Consider the following 21,565-nt stretch of genomic DNA (forward strand, 5'->3'; position numbering starts at 1 on the left):
AAATTGCTTTCCTCTTTTAAGACACTTCTTAAAATCTCTCCCATTGCCCAAGCTTTTTATCAACTGGTCTTTGTGTGGCTGGGCAACAATTTTTGTTTGAGAATACACTTGGTCATTTTTGCCTTTTAGGTGAGACAATCTGCCCTTTTACATAGAACAGTACAGCGCAGGAACAGAACCTTCAGACCACGATGTCTGTTCTTAACACGATGTCAATTTAAACTAAACCCATCTGCCTGCATGTGATCCATATCCCTCTATTCCCTGCATATTCAGGTGCCTATCTAAAAGCCTCTTGAATGCCTCTATCATATCTACTTCCACTACCACCCCTGGCAGTGCATTCCAGGGACCTACCACTCTCTATGTAAAAAAAATTGTCCTGCAAATCCCCTTTAAACTTCACCCCTCTCACCTTAAAGCTATGCCCTCCACATTTCTACCCTGGAAAAAAATTTTGGCTGTCTACCCTATCTATGCCTCTAATAATTTTTTTAAAATGATATCAGCTCTCCCCTCAGACTCCAACGTTCCAGAAAAGAATCCAAATTTGTCCAACCTCTCTTTATAGCTAATACCCTCCAATCCAGGGAGCATCCTGGTGAACCTCTTCTGAACCCTTTCAAATCCTTCCAGTATTGGGGCAACCAAAACTGCAAGAAATAAAGTTTTAAGAGGAACGATAAGAAGAGAAAGGGTTAGTAATTCCTGATATCCTGGCCAACACTTATCCTTCAATCAACATGAATAAAACATACCAGCCTGCTGTTTGAGATAGCTCAGGGTGCACAAATTGACTATTACCTTTCCAACAATAATGATTACTGTTAGAAAGTGCTCCAATAGTCGGAAAGCCCTCATCCTAGAAGAGACAGTAAAAGTACCACATAATTGCAAATCTCTTTTGTTGAAGACCCGTTATAACCAGAGGCTATGTAGCAGGCACGGTAGTGCAGCAGTTAGTGCAACACTATTACAACGCCAGCGATCCGGGTTCAATTCCAGCCGCTGTCTGTAAGGAGTTTGTACGTTCTCCTCGTGTCTGTGCGGGTTTCCTCCGGGTGCTCTAGTTTCCTCCCACATTCCTAAGACATACAGGTTAGGAAGTTGTGGGCATGCTATGTTGGCACCAGAAGTATGCCCCCAGAACATTCCATGCAAAGATGCATTTCACTCTGTGTTTCGATGTACGTGACTAATGAAGATATCTTATCTTATTAATTCACCTCAAATTGTAACAGACTAGTGTAACTAGACAGATGCCACAAGTATCTGTATTGGCTCCCAAAGCATGAAATTGGTGGAGATTCACCAATAACCAGCGCAGGTTCCTTCTCGTTGCCTCTTCTGTTCCCCAGGCACTCTGCTCCAATTCCCTGGTCAGTTGCTGCTTTGCTTCCCTGCACTCCCAGAAGTGCTCTGTCCTGAGTTCCCTACCTTGCCTCCCATTAGAATAACATAGAATAGTACAGCACAATACAGGCCCTTCGGCCCACAATGTTGTGCCGACCTTTAAACCTCACTTAAGACTATCTAACCCCTTCCTCCCACATATCCCTCTACTTTAAATTCCTCCATATGCTTATCTAGTAATGTCTTGAATTTGACCAATGTACCTGCCTCCACCACCACCCCAAGCAGCGCATTCCATACCCCAACCACTCTCTGGGTAAAAAACCTTCATCTGACATCTCCCTCTTGTATTAAGCATTGGTGCCCTGGGAAAGAGGTGCTAGCTGTCCACACTAATGAGCTCTGTACTAACTCAATGTAACTACACTGTGTAATGAATTGACCTGTATGATGGGTATGCAAGACAAGATTTTAACTGTACTTCGGTACAAGTGACAATAATAAACCAATACTCCTCTTAATATTTTGTACACCTCTATCGTATCTCCTCTCATCCTCCTTCTCTCCAAAGAGTAAAACCCTAGCACCCTTAGTCTCTCCTCATAATCCATACTCCCTAAACCAGGAGTTTAGGTCTGAAAAGATCTTCCCCACTCCCTCACACACACACAAAAACGAAGGCTTAGAAGTAAATGCAAGTGCTCACCCCAGTCCGGGGAACGCCTCAGGGTGTCGAGAACCAGAACGGGTGGCACAACAGCAGCGCTCCCGCCAGCCGCGTTCAAAGCGACAGGAACCCGCGCCGAGACCGGGCTCCACCACCCGTGCGGGGAGATACCACAGAGCACAGCAAACCTCTCCCACCGCGATCATCACCACGGTCGGTCAGGCTGCATTGAGCACAATGAATTATTAATTTTTATACAATTTTTATTTCGTTCGGATTCGTTTTCCTGCAGCGAAACTGTGTCAATACTCTTTGTTTAATTCTTGCACCCCTTTCTGTGAACGTCTGAACTTATACCTTGCTGTGTTACACGGTTAAATGGCCCCGACTAGGAGAGTTTTTATTAGTATAATCCGAATTGAATGTGACATTTTTTATAAAGTGAGCAGTAATAATCAAAATATTTAAATCTTTAGTTTAACCCCGTCTTCATTTTTTTTGGCATGACTTTCTTGATCTCCTTATCTGCGGAACCAAAGTAATTGTTCTGGGACTGTCCGGACTGATAGTTGGGTCGGAGAGCAAGTTATGGCAACGTGAGTGTTGGAGTCTACGGGTTAAGATTTTCGGAGGAAAAACTGGTTCTAATGTTGTCTGGGTATTGTTGCCAACAATGTATACTAACGATAACTTGTTTCACATTTGATCGTTGTGAGATTTTACGTTTGTAGAAGTCGATTAAGAAGGACGTGGTTAACACCATGTGATGGAGGTGTGTGAATTAGGCGACCAAAATAACGATCCTCTCATCTCTCGGGCCGTTATGTTGCAATGTAGTTGTAAGTTTATTGAATATTGGTAAATAATAATCCATTTTTTGAGATCCTGCTTTTGTTTTGATTGTGTGATGTCACGATGAGAATCTCAGGGAGACTGGGTATACGGCACAACTAGGTTAGACTCGAAAAGTGAAGACTATTTTATCAGACTTATGATTTATGTGTCAGGAGGAGGTACTCGCTGCAGGATACCAGAGCAACTTTTGTAGTTATGTTCTGTATGTAGGTGGTCCAGTTCTGGTTATTGGAGACACCCAGGATATTGATGGTGGGGGATTCAGCAATGAGAATGCCATCCATTGTCCGGGGTAGGTGCTGAGACTGTCTTGTTGGAGATGGTCATTGCTGGGCACTTCTGTGGCATGATTGTCACTTGTCGCTTATCAACCCATGCTGATATGTTATCCAGATCTGGCTGCATATATGTATGGGTTGCTTCATTTGCTGAGGAGCTGCAAAAGTTAAGTTTGGATTTAAAGTGTATGTTACCAGCTTGTCTCTTATAGGAAATTCAGTGCCATGATTATTGAATGAAGCATTCGGTGTTGTACTCATTCTGTTGCAAGCATTATCCTCCCTTAGTCAGGGAAATGTGAACATAAGGTTCCAGCTGTAATCTCAGAACAGCCCTTTCTCATTTCAGAAGAACACCTTCACTTTGTTCTTGTATCCTCCTGCAATAACGGCCAATATACAGTTTTCCTTCCTGATTGCTTGCTGCACCTGCATATTAACTTCAGGTGATTTGTGTGCACGGACATCCATGTCTCTTTGCATACCAATACCCTTCGTTCGCTCACCATTTAAAATGGTCTTAAATTTTTCATTTTCATGCTTCTGTCTACATCAAGAGTGCTGAGGCCAAGAGGGTTGAGAGTGTCAAATTCCAACAAGTGAACATCATCAATAGCCTATCCTGGTCCAACCACGTAGATGCCACAGCCAAGAAAGCTCACCAGCGCCTCTATTTCCTCAGAAGGCTAAAGAAATTTGGCATGTTCCTGTCGACCCTCACGAATTTTTATCGATGCACCATAGAAAGCATCCTATCTGGATGCATCACAGCTTGAGATGGTAATTGCTCTGCCCGTGACCGCAAGAAACTGCAGAGAATTGTGGACGCAACTCAGCACATCACAGAAACCAGCCTCCCCTCCATAGACTCTCTCTACACTTCTTGCTGCCTCGGTAAAGCAGCCACATTGATCAAGGGCCCCACTCACCCCAAACATTCTCTCTTCTCCCCTCTCCCATCAGGCAGAAGATTCAAAAGCCCGAAAGCACATACCACCACCAGGCTCCAGGACAGCTTCTATCCTAATGTTATAATACTGTTGAATAATTCTCTAGTATGATAAGATGGACTCTTGACCTCACAATCTACGTCGTTATGATCTTTCACCTTATTGTCTACCTGCACTGCACTCTCTCTGTAACTGTTACCCTTTATTCTGCATTCTGTTATTGTTTTACCTTGCACTACCTCAATGCGCTGTAATGAATTGATCTGTATGAACGGTATGCAGGACAAGTTTTTCACTGTACCTCAGTACATATGATAATAAACCAATTCCAAATTCTAATTCTAATTTCACATTTTCCACATTAAACATCATGTCCTACCCATTCTCTTAACCTTTGTCCACTAAAGCTTCTCAGCAGCCACCTCCCAAATTGTACTGCCACCCAGTTTTGTATCATCAGCAGACTTTGATATATTACACTCGCTCTCTCTTTCCAAATCATTGAAAGAGATTGTGACTAGCTGAGGCCCCAACAGTGATTCTTCCATCACCCCATTGGTTGCAGTCTCCTAACCCACAAATGATCTGTTTATTCCGACTCACTGTTTTCAGTCCACTAACCAATCTTCAGTTGGTGTCTGCATTTTACCCCCAATTTTGTGTGCTTTAATGTTGTTTAATATCTCTCATGTGGCACTTTGTCAAGGGCTTTTCACTAGATTCAAATAGGTCACATTCACTCATTTCTGCTTATTTATTGTTAATTGCAACCTCGAAAAAAACTAACATTTGTCAAACATTATTTCCCTTTCACTAATCCATGTGGATTCTGCTTAAATCAATACTATTATTTTGTAAGTGCCCTTTTACCACTTCCTTATTTATAACTTCCAGCATTTTCCCCACAATTGTTGTCAGGCTAACTGGTGTGTAGTTCCTTTTTTCTCTCTCCTTCTTTCCTTTGTTTAAGAAAGGGAGTAGGGATAACCCTGGGAATTACAGACCAGTGAGTCTTCCTTCAGTGGTGGGCAAATTACTGGAGAAGATTCTTAGAGACAGGATTTATAGGCATTTGGAGAAGCACAAGCTAATTAGGGACAGTCAGCATGGCTTTGTGAGGGGCAGGTCATGCCTCATGAGCCTGATTGAATTCTTTGAGGATGTGACAAAGCATGTTGATGAAGGTAGAGCAGTGGATGTGGTGGACATGGATTTTAGTAAGGCGTTTGATAAGGTTCCTCATGGAAGGCTCATTCAGAAAGTCAGGAGGCATGGGATCCAGGGAAACCTGGCTGTGTGGATTCAGAATTGGCTCGCCCATAAAAGACAGTGGGTGGGGGTAGATGGAGCGTATTCTGCCTGGAGGTTGGTGACCAGTGGTGTTCCACAGGGATCTGTTCTGGGACCCCTGCTCTTTGTGATTTTATAAATGACTTGGATGAAGATGTGGAAGGGTGCATTAGTAAATTTGCTGATGGCACAAAGGTTGGTGGTGTTGTGGATAGTGTAGAAGTTTGCTGTAGGTTATAACAGGACATTGATAGGATGCAGACCTGGGCTGAGAAGTGGCAGATGGAGTTCAACCCGGAAAAGTGTGAAGTGATACATTTTGGAAGATTGAATTTGAAGGCAGAATACAAGGTTAATAGCAGGACTCTTAGCAGTGTAGAGGAACAGAGGGATCTTGGGGTCTACGTCCATAGATCCCTCAAGGTTGCCGCACAGGTCAATAGGGTTGTTAAGAAGACGTATGGTGTGTTGACCATCATTAGTTGGGGTATTGAGTTCAAGAGCCGTGAAGTAATGTTGCAACTCTATAGAATTCTGGTTAGACCACACTTGGGGTATTGTGTTCAGTTCTGGTCGCCTCATTATAGGAAGGATGTGGAAGCTTTAGAGCTGCAGAGGAGATTTATCAGGATGCTGCCTGGATTGGAGAGCATGTCTTATGAGGATAGATTGAGTGAGCTCGGGCTTTTCTCTTGAGAGAAGGAGGATGAGAGGTGACTTGATAGAGGTGTACAAGATGATAAGAGGCATAGATCAAGTGGGCAGTCAGAGTTTTTCCCAGGGCGAAAATGGCTAACACAAGGGGGCATAATTTTAAGGTGATTGGAGGAAGGTATAAGGGGGATGTCAGGGGTAAGTTTTTTTACATAGAGAGTGGTGGGTACGTGGAACACACTGCCGGCAGAGGTTGTGGGGGCAGATAAATTAGGGACATTTAAGAAGCTCTTAAGTCGCCACATGAATGATAGAAAAATGGAGGGCAGTCTGGGAGGGAAGGGTTAGATAGGATAAAATGTCAGCACAACATCGTGGGCTGAAGGGCCTGTGCTGTGTAGTAATGTTCTGTCTCATCAGATCTTAAGGCACTTTATAGCCAGTGAAATACATTTGAATTTTTGCACAACAAGCTCATACAAACAGGATTCTGATAATCACCAGATATTTTTAGCAGTTAACTGAGATATAATGATTGGCCTGGACATTAGTTATATCTCTGTTTATTCAAAATAATATCATAGGTGTTTTACATCTATTTGAAAGTATTTCATGAATTTAACATCTCATTTGCAAAGCAATACCTTCATCATTTCAGGGTTTGGAGAGAAGGAAAGAGAGTTGCATGTTCCATTATAGAAGCTTCTCCTCTTGTATCCACAATATGCATGGGCCAGGTCTATTTCAAGTTTTTTGGTCAGTTGCGACCCCCACCCAACCCTGCTTAGAATGTTGATAGAAAGAGAAATAGTTTACATTTCAGATCAAACATCCTTTGTCAGAACTGGCATTAGGAACTCCTGCAGTAAGGTTCTTGGACTGAAATGATTCATCAAAGACCATAACTTTGTGTCAGATATGCCTCCAGCTAGTGGGAACTTTCCTCAATTCCCATTGCCTACAGTTTTATTTGGCCTTTTTCATGTTATACTAAATCAAGTGCTCTCTTGGTAAGCCATCCCCCAGCATGATCTACAGTGGCTTTCAATGTTTCAGTGTTAAAATGTATATCTTTGTGTCGTATCCCACCCCCCCCCCGACCATTGTAGCCTTATGACCTCTGAGATCTCTGCACTCCTCTAATTCAAGCCTCTTGTGTAGTCCTAATTTCAACTCTGATTATACTCTCACTGTCTAAACCCTAAGTTAATGGAATTTCTTCCCTGAACTTCTCTGCCTCTGTCCATTTCTCCTTAAACTCTACTTCTTTACCCAAGATTATGGCAAATCTGCCCCTCCCCCCCCCCCACCCCACTTACCCAAAGTGGCTTGGTGTCAGACTTTGTCTGATAACACTACTGTCAAGCACCTCAGGACATTTACAATATAACAACACCCTTTAAATCTGATGGTGTCGGTTTGTGTTTTGGAATAGGTACACAAAATAATATTCTTGGTTTTTTTTGGTATCACCCTGTGTCTTGGAAGACATCTGTATTGACTAAATTGTTGGCTAAATGGCCTCTTTCAATTCTGCTTGATTCTATTTATATGATTCCACAGGCATGTTAAGTTATCCAATTGATGTCTTTGTGTAAATTCACAATTTTTCTCTTTCCACTGACATTACCTGAACTGCTGGGCAAATCCTACAACTCTGATCTGTGTCTCACAGTCTTCACATGTCCTATTGTTTGTTTTATCTCTCACTAACTCCCTCATTAATCTGTCAACCTGATAGCTTCTTCCACATCTTATCAACGTGACAATGTGTCCTCCTGCAAACAGGGATATTCCCTTTGTCCTATCCATCTCTTCCCTTTCTTCTCTGCAATGTAAAATTAATCTGTTTTCTCTCTCTCCCAGTTCTGATGCAGTGTCTTCAACATGAAATGTTAATTCTGTTTCTTTTGCCACAGCTGCTTCCTGATCTGCTGAGTGTTTTCCAGCATTTTTTGTCTGCTTCAGAATTCCAGCAATTGCATTTTTTACATTTTTATAAGATATCTTTATTAGTCACATGTACATCGAAACAGAGTGTTTCGTAGAGTGTTTTGAGGGGCAGCCCGCAAGTGTCACCGTGCTTCCAGCGCCAACATAGCATGTCCACAACTTCCTAATCCGTATGTCTTTGGAATGTGGGAGGAAACCGGAGCACCCGGAGGAAACCCACACAGACAAAGGGAGAACGTACAAACTCCTTGCAGTCAGTGGCTGGAATTGAACCCGGGTTGCTGGCGCTATAATAGCGTTATGCTAACCACTACACTATCGTGCCTGCCCATTCTTTATATAAATAGTTTATCATTGTTTGTTCAGGTTTTTCATGTTTGATCCTTTCTTAATCCATGACTCAATCCATGACTGCAATCCCTGATTTAAGAGTTTAATAAACATGAACATGAATATTTGCAAATAGAATTTGTTGGCCATGCTGGCCTCTGTACATCTCTTGCATGTTTTTTAGAAAAATTGTGTGAAATTGAATGCAGTAATCTTAATTTTATTTCTTTATTGTACACTTCAACACTTGTAGCCTTTTGTTGCAGGGTTATTCTGAAATTCTCCAATTAAAATGAGCAACAAACTACAAAATGGAAACAGCCAAAAGTTTGAAGCGTGTATTTGTTGGGGGATTACATCACTTGGTTTCTGAAAGTGAAATTAAGGAAATATTTAGCTCATTCGGAGATGTTACAGCTGTGGATGTTGTATTCAGGAAAGACAACCAAGGTAATATTGAAGGAAACTTAAGTTTGATAGAATTTCAGATATAAAAGTTTGTTGCATGTGCCCAATTAGTTCCAAATAGTCTGTGATCTCTCTTTACCTCTCAGCCAGGCAATTGCGTCAATTTTGTTAATTTTTTTTCTCATTTCCCTCAAAATCATGTTTTTTTTCCAATATAAGATTCGCATTTCAAAATCAGGTGAGACACCTGACTGAAGAAATATGGATCAACTTTCTGTAGAATCGGTATTAATTTAGGTAGATTTAACTTCTACAACTTACTATCTATTTAATTTCTTCAACTAACTGTAGAAATGTGCAGATAATTTTATATACTTAATGGGGAATTTAGTGCAAGATTTATTTTATTTTCTTCTTCCTCCTCTCACCTACCTCTACCAGATGAGCATTACACAAATGGAACAAATAAATAGGTAATTTAGCTGAGAATAGATTACAAACTCTAGCTTCTTAATTGAATTTTTTTGGCCTTGCATCTAGCAGGCTATCCATTCTGTGCACGTATATTGTAAAATGATTCTTCTTTGATACAAGATTTAGTTTGTCTTACAATGAAACTTAACTAATTACTTCCGCTTTTCTAGGAAATCCTGCGAAGGTCTTTGGTTATGTTAATATAAATATCTCAGAAACGGAATTAAAACGATGTAGGTATATCATTAAATTTATTTAAAATATTCTTTCTTGCACAGTTTATTTTGTATAAAGGTTTCTGTTTTACTCCCTGATATATTTTTAAAAGGACAGACAATGTGATTGATTTTCCTATGCGACAATACATCGGATAGTTTCACAGGGCATAAGCAAACAATTACTTTAACATAGTAAAGTGTCTCTGGGAGGTGTGAAGCAACTGGTTTTATGTGTATTAGTGTTCACGTAAATTTCAGTTCTGCTCAAGAGCATTCAAGCCAAGACCAAAAAAGTAGCTAATTTGGTCCTTTTGGGAACCAGATGAGTATGAATCTTTTTGTTTGTAATTTCATCTGCTTAATTAGCTCTTTCAAGGTATTTATATTCAGCATTTTTATTTATTTTCTGATTCTAGGCATGTCAGTTCTGAATAAATCAAAATGGAAAGGTGGAAAGCTGCAGATTGAATTAGCCAAAGAATGTTTCTTGCATAGGTGAGTAGCTTCAGTTTATCATCTTACAAATAGTTAATTTTTTTGATTTTTGTTTTACTAAATTTATACAGTGTTGCATTCTTGAAAGAGCTTAGATTCACTTAATGGAACTCAAATTTGTACAGTTTAAATTGTTAATATCTGTTAGTTGTCATGTTGTATTTATATATTATTTCTCCATAAGTGTTCTCCCTACTATTGAGGTTTACAGTCGATTGCCATCCTGTTTACTCTAATTTTTTTCACTGTAATCCTAAATAAATTGTAAATATGTTTAAATCTGTTATATTAAATTTAACTTTTGCACTTTGAGCATGAAAAAAAAACATGCTATAGTTTACCAGATGTTCAAGTGCATGCAGAAAGTTCTGTGATGATGTGATGGTGAGCATTGATAAGGGCATGTTGTTTATTTGGATTTTCAAAAGTTATTTGGCAAAGTTTCACATAATAGTCTTGTTTATAGAATTAGATCCCATGGAATTAATGTGACAAAGTGGAAGTGGTATTAATTAGGGGACAAAAAGCAGAGATTAGCAGAACTTTTTTGTTCTTCAGACTGGACAAGGTGGATTGCATATAATGGTGTCCTCTGGGGATCTATATTAGGCCCCTAATTTTAAAATGTGTATGTTCAGAAATGTAGTAAAACCGAGATGTATATTAATAGTGTTAAGCAGCAAATCGACTGATTGGTGAGTGGCTGCCATCATTTCCAAATGAGGGTCATGGGGCAAGATGACAAAACTGTTTAAAATAAAACATACAGAATTCTTAACATTTTGACTTCAGATAGAAAAGAGGAGTTCATGCAAAACCTTTACGAAATACTATACAGGGGCACAACTAGTGTATTATCTAATTCTGGGCACTAAGATTAAGGAGGGACATCAGGTTCTGCAGAGGAGTTTTGTCTGAGTTGAGGAACGGGAAAAGTTGTCCTCATTTTCTATGGAGCAGAGAACATTCAGAAAATATTTTATTAAAAGTATTAAGTATTAAAAGATCAAAACTATTAAGTGTTTTCTTTGGTAGATAAGAAAAAGCAGCCTCCAGTAGGCAAGCAGAGGGCACAAATTTGGCCGATTGGCAGAAGAAATAGCAGTGACTTGAGGGAAGAACTTTTTGGTGTTGTGCATAGTGAGTTGCTGTGATTTGGAATGCATCACCTGAAAAGATGATGAAAGTAGATCCAACAGCAATCTTCAATAAGGAATTGATTAAATACTTGAAAGGGGAAAATATGCATGGCTATGCAGGAAGAGTGGGCTTGTACAAACTAGATTACTCTCAAAGAGATGGCAAAGACAAAATGAGCCGAATAGCTTCCTGTGGTGTTATATTACTTTATCTTTCTGTCACCTCATCTCGGGCATCAAGCAAGAGTTAAAACTTTCATAGTTAAAACTTCAGTAATTAAACCAAAAACAGGCTGGTTTTGCATCTGAACCCAGTTCTTTTTCTGCATTATTTGATGTAGACTTGCTCAAGAGCGACAGGATATAGCTAAAAATAAGCACAAACCTCATGTTGACAGCATAGCAAAAGTGGTAGAGTCTCTAAAGAAAGCTGGTGTTGAAAATTTTAAGATTAAATCTGCGGTGCCAGGAACAGAAGTACCTGATCATAAGGCAAGTAATGATTCTATAATATGTTTCGTGTAAAATTTATTTTGTAATCGTTAAATTCTAAAATTATTTTTAATCAGTTTGTAAATCATACAAAATTGCATATTATCCAGTACAATACAGTAATTTTAATTACTTTTTGTTTTAAAAGATAATAAATTCATGAAAAAGGCAAATAAAGACAGTCTACGTCTTTTGTGAAATTCTTAGTTTTTCTGTTGTGCTTTCTTTGTTCCTTACATGATTCCAAGAATTTTATCCTACTACTGTAAGAGGAAAGACACTAAACATTGATCATCAAATTTTTTTTTAATCATTCTCAGGATATGCAGGTTGATGATGAGCCTGATTTTTATTGGCCTTCCTTAGCCTTCCTTGAGAAGATGTTAAGATTTCTTACCAATCTCACTTATTCTAGCTGAAGAAATTGGAGACCACACAGACAAAATTAGTATTTTTAGGGTCTTGGAAATTGCTCAGCAAAATTATAACTTAGCTTCTTTACTCTTTCCACATAAATACAGTCCTTTGACCCTGCACCATCCTGTTGAATAATGTTCTGCCTTGACCTCTTCTAAATGGATGGTGCCAAACATTTGTCACAATGCGTTAACTGTGCTAACCTTTGATGTGAAGTTTTGTCTTCATTTCCATGTTTTTATAATCTATGGCCTGGAATCTGTGATGAGAATGGAGGAAATGAGGTAACTTCTGGATGGACATACTGAGCTAAAATACAGAAAACTAGAGGTTGTCGCCACTGATTTTCTGCCCCTTCTCATAGGGTATGCTATTGCAGCCTTCTCCAGTTTAATCATTCAAAATCAGAGAATTGTTCAAAGCTGACTGGGGAAAACTGTAAATATGTTTAAAGAGGCGTAACTGAGTTTTTAAGCAGCATGCTTAGCTCTACTGTTGCTTAATTATTCCTCAGAACCTAACATTTACTGATATTGTGTTTGTAGTCTCTATTGCCTCAGCTAAATATTTTGAAAATCCACTCTTTCTTTTAAAAAAAATATTAAACTTTGTTTACAGTATTTCAGCTATCTTAATTTTGTGTAAATATCTCACACTTGTCCCTCGGTAAAATATGTGAAAATATTTGTTTACTTCTGGTTTGGTGTCTGTCAGGATTACAGCCTGTCAGATGAAATTGCTATTGCTTGATCAACACATCCCTTACAACAAATGCCCAAGAATGACTGATAGCAGGCTAGTGCAAATACACACCACACAGGTTACAAGGTTTTAGTTGTGGGTCTCTTTGAGATCAGCAGGGAGTACCATCTGACATCAATAACCCAGAAATCAATCCATTTGTATTGTAAATTATTAATTTGATATTTCTAAACTAGTTAACTACTTGATTACATAACGTAGAATATGTTCTAGGAGTCGCTGTCTTAAAAACTTGTACAGTTTAGATTTTTTTTATACCTATTATCTTTTTTTTCCATCAGGACTGGATTGTGAGTAAATTTGGAAGAGTGTTGCCCATTCTTCATCTCCAACAAAACAATAAGAAAAAAATATCCTTTTATGTAAAACTATTTCTTTTCCTGTCCTCAAGAAATCCCTTTACAGCAATTCAAGTACTTTTTTAGTGAAGTCACTGTTTTAATTTAAGAAATATGGCAACCAGTTTATTCCTATCAGGTTTTCACAAACAACGATAAAATAACTAGATAATCTGTTTTTGTGGTGTTAGTGGAGAAATAAATATTGGCCTGGAAACTGGGAAGAACTCCCTTTTTTGGTTGGAAAGAGTGCTATGGAAATTTTTATGCCTGCCTGGGAGGACAGATGGACTTTTGTGAAACGTTTTCTCTGAAGAATCACATATCTATTACATTGGAGTGTCAACCCACAATCTTCCAGAAATACATTGTTAATAAGCAATAGGAGTTGAGTATGCATTTAAACTTAAAGGATGCCATGCATGTTCTACAGCACATTAGTTATTTTCACCCTCTAAAGGATTATATTGCAATTTCATGCGAGTGTTTTCTGCTGTTTTATTACATTGATTTAATTAGAAACACAATTTAGCACAATCCTTAACTATTTTAACATTAAAAAGTATGATCCTTCTAAATATTGTCATAACATCAAGAAGCTTGATCACCTTTCGGATTCAGAAATCAAAACGCCAGTGACCAAACTTACGTGGCATCTTGATGAGCAAGATGACGAGGAGACAAATAAGAAAAGACGAGGGATTTTCCCTACTCAGACGCAAACTGTAAAAAGGAAGAAGCTATCTCTCAACAAATACAGTGTGGAGAGTTTCATTAATTCTGATTGCAATATCCAAACAAACAAAATACGTTCAGACTCAGTCAAACACAATGCCAGTAGGGGGTTTAATGAGCATGAGATTGATATGACCGGGAACAAGTTTGTCTTTCCTGAATCTGCTTCTTGTGCAGGCTTCAAGAATCAAAACCTTGTCAAGGAAGAAACTACTGCTGCCACTAAAAACAGTGCTATATCAAAAGCTCGCATAGCATGCCATGATTCTGATACTGAAGAACTGGAATTGATTACAGAAGAGGAGAAAAGTAAAAGATTAAGTCAAACAGATGTAAAAGAACAAGACATTCCTTTGGAGGTGGTTGGTGAGGATTATATATTAAAACATGAAACCCACTGGGCATTAGTTAACTCAAAGAGACAGATGTTAAAAGGCATTAGCAATGACCCATCAAATAGAAGTGGGAGTGATTATGACTCTGCTGACACAGATGAAATTATCTCCACAAAAATGATTCCTTGCAAAAAATTGCCACAGACAAAAGCTAATAGTAAAGCAGATTTTGTGAACGGTGAGACTGAAGTTAACACTGGGAAAGGGGATTGTGAATCTCAAAGTAACAGCAGTAATGAGGATACAGTAGATGACAATTCTGAATCTAGTGTGGATACCGATTATGAAGAAATGACAAGAAATTGTTACCGAATAGACCTGTCACTAACAGACCTTGAACAGTTGGCAAATAAATCCTCTGAATCTAAGGAAACAAATAGTCAATCAGAGAAAAGTGAACTGGACTTTCCTAAAAATAAGTCATTAATCCCATTTGCACTGAACCTCTTGCCAAATTCAGGAATGTCACTTTCACAAGACCTATCCATCTTGAACCAAAGGACTATTTCAGACAATATGTTTTCAGTTGTTCAGAATGAGGACAGCAGTGACTCTGAAATGGGATCGAACAAACAGCTAAGTAACTTGCTTTCTTGTAAAGACACTCATTGTCTTTCTGAGGTAAAGAAAACAAACAGTAGAGGGGTTAAAAAGGAGAAAGTGAATGGATCGAGGTCTGTGGTATTAGATTCTGATAGTGATGTGAGAAGTAGTTGCAAACCGCCACCTTTCAAAGGTACAAAATTTCTTCAAATCAGCACTTTCACCACAACCTCTCCTAGCTATAGTGTTAAACATGGTATGTTTGAAAATGAAGAAAAATCAAAATCTGAAATGCATAAAATGTGTAACTCCACATTAATGAATAAAGATAAATTTGAAGAATCCAAGGAGGATGTTAAAGGTGGGAAACAAACAACGTTGCATACAAAACCAACCAACCCTCAGAAGATTGATTTGTCATCATCGTCTGTCACCAAAAGTGTCCATGAGAAGATAAAGATAGAATCTACAGATGGAAGTGAATCAAGTATTTCCCCTGGCATTGAGAATACTACTTGTAGTTTAGCTGCAGGATCTCCTCAGAATTTGAATAAGCGCTTATCGGACAATCAGAAAAGACTGGCTGCAGTACAGCAAAGACAAAAAGAGGCCGAAGTGCAAAAGAAACTCATCCAGGGGGCCCTCTCTGATTTGGTAGGTTCAAAATTTTTGTTTCTTTTTTTTAATTTGAAAATTGATTATAGCAAGTCTTTTTTTCCTTCAGATTACTTGCTTAGGTTGACTACACAACACTAAATGTAAATCTAAATGTAAAGGTAGTAATGACACTAAATGTGTCTTTATTGATCGTTCCAGAAGACTCCATTTTGTGTTACAAACCAGCAACCAAAGAAACACACCGAGTCATGTATAAGTGTTAAAAACTACTTTATTAATAACTACTTACGATAATAAGAATAATAAAAGTAAAAATGTTAGAATGTCAGAAGTAAAAATGTTAAATCTTTAACATTAACCCCAAAAACTAAACTCATGGTGTGTGTGTGTGTGTGGCAGACTGGCAAACTCCCAAACTCCAAGTCCAGGAATAGTTTTCAAAGTTCAGTTCAGCAAGCCAGAAGGTGAAATGTGAGCAAAGGCTTCTTCAAAACCACCATTGACTGAAGACAAAATGTAGAGAGAAAATAGAGAGTAATTACGAAATCCAAATGTTCCACTTTGGAACCCAAACGACACCTCAGTGTTTACTCAGCAGTGGCCGCTCCACCACATCTGCCTCACCCCGAAAGGCATCCAAATCGTGGCCATCCACACAAATACCTGTTTCCCTCTACAGGTTAACGACAAAGTGGACTCCACCGGATTACTCCAAAAATCCATACATGGATTGTAGTGACAGACACAGTTATTGTTTCTCATCCATTGATAGAGAAACTAGCAGGCTGGTTTGAAAGAAACACCTTTTTTATTATTTGTTGTTTGCTAATGGTTGGCATCTGAAACTTTCTAAATTGGCATTGAATGAAATACTAAGAATATTGTTAAGCAGATGTTTTTGGTAGTAGTTGATACATTTTTATATATTTATAATTTAACATTTAACAAAATCTTTTGTAACTGTTAATTAAAATAAATATAAACACAATGTACAAACAAGAATTGAATCAACAATACAAATTCCTAAAAAGCATTTTATTAATTACTTCTCTCCCATCCCTGATAATAGGCTGGTGTAAACTTTGTTTATTCTTGTCAGTGAAGGTAGTTCTGCTATAATGCAATGGTTCCGTTCCCAAGAAGGGTAAGGGGCTAGAGAGTTTCAGACTCACAATAACAAAGTTATTTTTCCTGCAGGATTTTAAAAAAATAAAGATGTTTTTAATAGCTGTAAGTTTATTTTGTTACTGCAAGCTAAAAATACTGAAGGCCATATGTTACATTGTTTAATAGAGTATCCTTTCACAAGTATCAATAGAAGCAATTGCTTGTCAATTTCCATTGGCCTTCTGCGGTGAAATTAGCAGCCTGTGTTCTTAAGAGACAATTGTGTCTCGTCACTGTGGGGAGGTTACATGGAAACAGTATTTTTCCAAGACAGTTTTTTTTCTGCTTGTCAATTTTCAAAAGTAACTCCTAAATGGTTCTTTAGTTCCCAATCAAAATCGCGTTATAACTATCTTGGACCATATATTACAAATAGTGTTCCCTAATTCATCAATTTGCATTATGGAAACGTGTTACAGCAGAGCTACCTGTAGTTAATCGTTTATTTTATTCCCTTTTTAAACATCTCTACATTATGAGTTTTAAGTTAGTGATGTACAATCACACTCCATGTTGGATTCCTCACTTTAGCCTCTAAAGAAAAATGCATTTTCAGATTTATAAAAATAATATTTTTATTACAGGAAGGTCAGAAAGCTGGGAAAGGAAAGCACATTGTCTTTGATTATGAAGAAGAGCCTGAAAGTGAGACAGTGTTTGAAGGTGATGAAGACAGTTGCAGGGCAGAAGATGCAAACACATCAGCAGAAAGTCGAGATAGAAAGCTTGTTGCAAAAGTAAGTACTTTAGTTTTTTTGGCTTTTTTTTTGAAATCTCAGCATCAAGCTGTTCTGGTTTAAGGATAATGTGACTGGTTGTCAAATAATACAATGTATATCTGAGTAACTATGTATTTTATCTTAATCTCGAGATTATTTACAAAGTGGCCTGACTGAAACCTTTTCTTTTTCGAGCCACTTTGGGTCATCTGAGACTGAAAGATGCTTTGGATTATGGAAAGCTTTGTACGAGCAATCTGTATCCCCAAACAATTAGGTTGAAATTTTCTACATGTACACATGTTTGCTCAATGCAATTTTATCCCCGTTTCTCCCTAGTATTGGTGACAATTCGCTTCGTAGTGCTGCAAAGTTGACTGCATTTATGTTGTACCTATAACAGAAAAATGACTCGAGGTCCTTCACAGTCAGATAAAAAACGAAGCAGAGGAAATCAAAGAATTATTAGAGAGCTGACCATGAAATTAGTGAAAGGCTTTGTTTGTTTGGGGCTACAGTTGGATGGGTGAGAGTGGAACGAAGCAGGAAAAAAAGAATTGGATGTTGTAGCTGATTCCATCACAGGCTGAGAAAAGGTCAAGAAATATAAAGCATCGTAATTACAGCTACACAGGATATCATTTGAAACTAGAAAGTGCTGAGGGATAAACTAACAGGAGAGATTCGGACATGTTATATGAAAGATGGGCATGGATTTGGAAGGCAGCCACATGTTCAGAAACTTCAGAAAGAGAAGAAGGTTTGGAAATGGTTCGGGTAACTCACAAGGACCAAAGAACTGAAAATTCTTTTAAGGAGCTGGTAATTGCTATCCTTTTAAAAGTTGAGGCACAACACGTGAGGAGGATAATCCAGATTTGATAGAGCTGATCGTAGTTTTGTATCAGATTGCAGCCTTTGGAAACAGAAGATGGAAACCAAATCAAAGGAGATTGTCTGGGAGAGCCTAGATAAGGCTTTGCTGTGGACTTGGATATCAAAGAATCCGTTGAGGAGATCTGTGGCTTCTGATTTTATATATATATATATATATATATATATATATATAACTGGAAGGCTAGGGACTCGACAGTTTGGCTTTAAGAAGTATAATTCTTTAGAGTTCTTTAGATATAGTGTTGGACACAGAATGGTACATTAGAAGGGGTCAAGGAATAAAGGTCAAGTGGTGATAGATCAGAGATTCCTGTGATTAAAGGACCTTGAGAGTAAAGATCCCAGTTCCATTGGCAATCTCTGATACCTTATTCAAATGTTTAATTCATGTGAGCCAAGATGGTAAACATTGACAGGTGATTTCACTTGAGCTGCGTCAGACTTGTGCTTGCCTAATGTCCTCAAATGTGGACTTTCAGTAGAAATGCCTTGACAGAAAAGTGGTGATAGATCAGAGATTCCTGTGATTAAAGGACCTTGAGAGTAAAGATCCCAGTTCCATTGGCAATCTCTGATACCTTATTCAAATGTTTAATTCATGTGAGCCAAGATGGTAAACATTGACAGGTGATTTCACTTGAGCTGCGTCAGACTTGTGCTTGCCTAATGTCCTCAAATGTGGACTTTCAGTAGAAATGCCTTGACAGAAATGTGGAGCAGCCCTGGCCTACTCTTTCAACTCTCCCAATTATGAAATCTTTCATCACCTCAATTATAGATTGGGAGTTGAACCTGAGACATTGCTGGTCTTTCTGGCTTACATAAATTCTTAGTTTCAACTAAAGAGTTGTTTATAGTTTTTCCTTGTTTCCTCATTGCATTGGTGGTTGTATCATTGCTCTACTGTTTCAAGGGTTTCCAGTCATTCTGCTATGCCATGCTTAAAATGTCCAATCATGCAAGACAAGACAAGATATCTTTATTAGTCACATGTACATCGAAACACACAGTGAAATACATCTTTTGCATAGAGTGTTCTGGGGGCAGCCCGCAAGTGACACCACTCTTCCGACGTCAACATAACATGCATACAGCTTCCTAACCCGTATGTTTTTGGAATGTGGGAGGAAACCGGAGCACCCAGAGGAAACCCACGCATACACGGGGAGAATGTACAAACTTGTTACAGACAGTGGCCGGAATTGAACCTGGGTCTCTGGCACTGCAATAGCGTTACGCTAACTGCTACACTACCGTGCCTGCCCTAAGGAATAGTAAGGGGGAAAAATAACTGGTGGGAGTTGTATAAAGGACCCTACAGTTAACCATATTCTGTCTTTTCCGAGAATCCACACAACAACTAATGGGATTGGAATTTGAATTCAAACAAATTTTTGCTGAAGGATGCTGGAGCGAATTAAACCTCTTTTCCTGTATAAATTTTCCTTGCCCCTTTCACTCCAAGGCTTTATCTTTGAGTGCAGACGCTTGTCCTGGCCTTTTCATGAAATTTGTCCTCCTGAATATGAAAACCCACTGTGAAGGTTGTGTCTTTACTCGTAGTCCCTCAAACTCAAGAGTGTAATTCAAGGCTTCCAATCCAGCATTCCAAAAATCTAGAAACACCAGATTTTCAGTTTTCTTCACCTCTCAAGATATTTTATTTCTTCAAACTCTCAAAGGGAATATATCTAATTTATTATAAACTAAAATGATTTCTATTTCTTCTGAATTATCATTAGGATTTTAAAAGTAGAACCATTGGGAAATTATTTGATAGTGAGGAGGAGGAAGATGACAATGATGATCACAGTGAAAGTTTCAAAATCAAGCCTCAGTTTGAAGGAAAAGCTGGTCAGAAGGTAAGAATTCCAGTACAAGAGATTTTGCACAAATGTTTCATTGACATTTTTTGTATTCTACAGTGCTCAGAAGAAGAAAACTTTTTTACCAAATGATTGTCATTTATTTATATGAAAACAAGTGAATTCTCCCCATTTTGATTCATTTGCACTTCAAGGTGTAGCTCTGATTATAACTGATGAACAACATGTGATCCTTACTCCTAAATGTAATCAAAATTCTGATTATTTAATTGATAGGAAATTGAAAACCTAATTTTTTAATTACCTATAGAACTTAATTGTTTAGATCCCTTTGCAAAGTATCTTAAGCACATTTTTCCTTTTCCCTAACTGATTGAATGATCTTTTTTCAGTACATGCTCTATTCTACGAGGATATGGCAATAAGGAAATGAAGTGGCAGTCTAATTTGAAATTCTTCAATCAATATATTTAAAGCATTTTTTTTGCTTGCATTCTGTAACAGCTCATACCATATTTGCTGGTCAATGTCCCAAATACCAAATAAATTAAAACAAATTATTTTATGCTTAAGAGTCTTGTGCCCTCCAGGGGTATGTGGCTTAAATGTTGATTTTTTGACTTGGGGAATCTAATGCGATATAGAGTGAAATAAGGAGCTTCTCCCACAAGAGGTTCATGCAAAAACACACTGGACTGACATTGCACACATCAGGATTTACCAGCAGAGTGAAATCAAAGAGTGTGGAAATGTCTTTTCACTGAAAAAGTAATTTGAGGAAGATGATTTACTTTTAAATGAGTTATTTATTCTCTCTGTTTCCAGCTGTTGGCCTTACAATCACGATTTGGTACAGATGAAAGATTTCGCATGGATGAACGATTCTTGGAAAGTGAAGATGAAAACATGGGTGACTACTATAAATTTTCATGAAATATACTTTATTCACTATTTTTATTTTGATTTTTGATTGTTTTAGCATTCATCAAGTTTAGATATGTTTTTGCATTCATTGGACTATCCTATTTCTTGTGATATTCTTTGAACAGACCTTAAATAGATCACACAATGAAGATTAACATTTTGCCTATAGATCTTCCTGTGGATCCTTCCATCTTGTCCCTTTGTTTGTGTTGAAGTGAAATAATACCATTCAGAATATCAGTCGAGTTGAAGTATAGCAGTTCTGATAAACATCAGAGGTAGTTTTAACCAAGCCAAAACCATCCCTTTTACATCAAGTCCAATGGAGAGTAAAAGAGGAGTTTAAGTGAAACATATGTACAATTCTGATAAAGTTCTCCCAAAGTTAAGATTATCTCTCTTTTATTTCTGCCTTGTATCGCTTCAGCTCTGCGATTGGTCTCTTGTATTCAAGCCTCACTTCAGAAAGTTAAGCATGTTATCTTTAGAGCCATTTTTGTGAATTAATGGAGGTGTTATGATCCTGTTTGCCCTCTTGACTGCCGAACAGACAATGTGGTCATTTGTCTCAATATTGGTTAAGATCATTGTGGTTAACTGTCATATTTCCTACCTTGCAGTAATGACTACATTGTAAAGCATTTTCAAAAATCCGAGGCTAGGAAATA

General features: G+C 38.1%; 2 protein-coding genes across 5 annotated transcripts in view; one reads left to right on the forward strand and one right to left on the reverse strand.

Moving 5' to 3' along the window:
* cenpp (centromere protein P) overlaps positions 1-2,186 on the reverse strand; it is a 115,911-nt gene extending 113,725 nt beyond the window's left edge. Inside the window, exon 1 of the mRNA XM_052018907.1 lies at positions 2,060-2,186. The gene's annotated coding sequence lies outside the window, so the exon portion shown is untranslated. The remainder of the gene's footprint in view (positions 1-2,059) is intronic.
* Positions 2,187-2,519: 333 nt separating this feature from the next.
* The window catches only part of nol8 (nucleolar protein 8), a 30,938-nt gene continuing 11,892 nt past the window's right edge, over positions 2,520-21,565 (forward strand). The window contains exons 1-10 of one of the 4 annotated variants that reach the window (XM_052018908.1): positions 2,520-2,616; positions 8,597-8,780; positions 9,383-9,445; positions 9,847-9,925; positions 11,406-11,556; positions 13,017-13,085; positions 13,628-15,400; positions 17,116-17,268; positions 19,890-20,009; positions 20,799-20,883. In XM_052018908.1, coding sequence (XP_051874868.1) covers positions 8,642-8,780; positions 9,383-9,445; positions 9,847-9,925; positions 11,406-11,556; positions 13,017-13,085; positions 13,628-15,400; positions 17,116-17,268; positions 19,890-20,009; positions 20,799-20,883 — 2,632 coding nt within the window. In that variant the 5' untranslated portion in view covers positions 2,520-2,616; positions 8,597-8,641. Of the gene's footprint in view, positions 2,860-3,868; positions 3,934-8,596; positions 8,781-9,382; positions 9,446-9,846; positions 9,926-11,405; positions 11,557-13,016; positions 13,086-13,627; positions 15,401-17,115; positions 17,269-19,889; positions 20,010-20,798; positions 20,884-21,565 lie in introns of those variants that run through there. The other 3 variants (XM_052018910.1, XM_052018909.1, XM_052018911.1) reach the window with 3 other exon arrangements.

This window comes from Pristis pectinata, chromosome 6, assembly GCF_009764475.1.
Source record: "Pristis pectinata isolate sPriPec2 chromosome 6, sPriPec2.1.pri, whole genome shotgun sequence".
NCBI lineage: Eukaryota > Metazoa > Chordata > Chondrichthyes > Rhinopristiformes > Pristidae > Pristis > Pristis pectinata.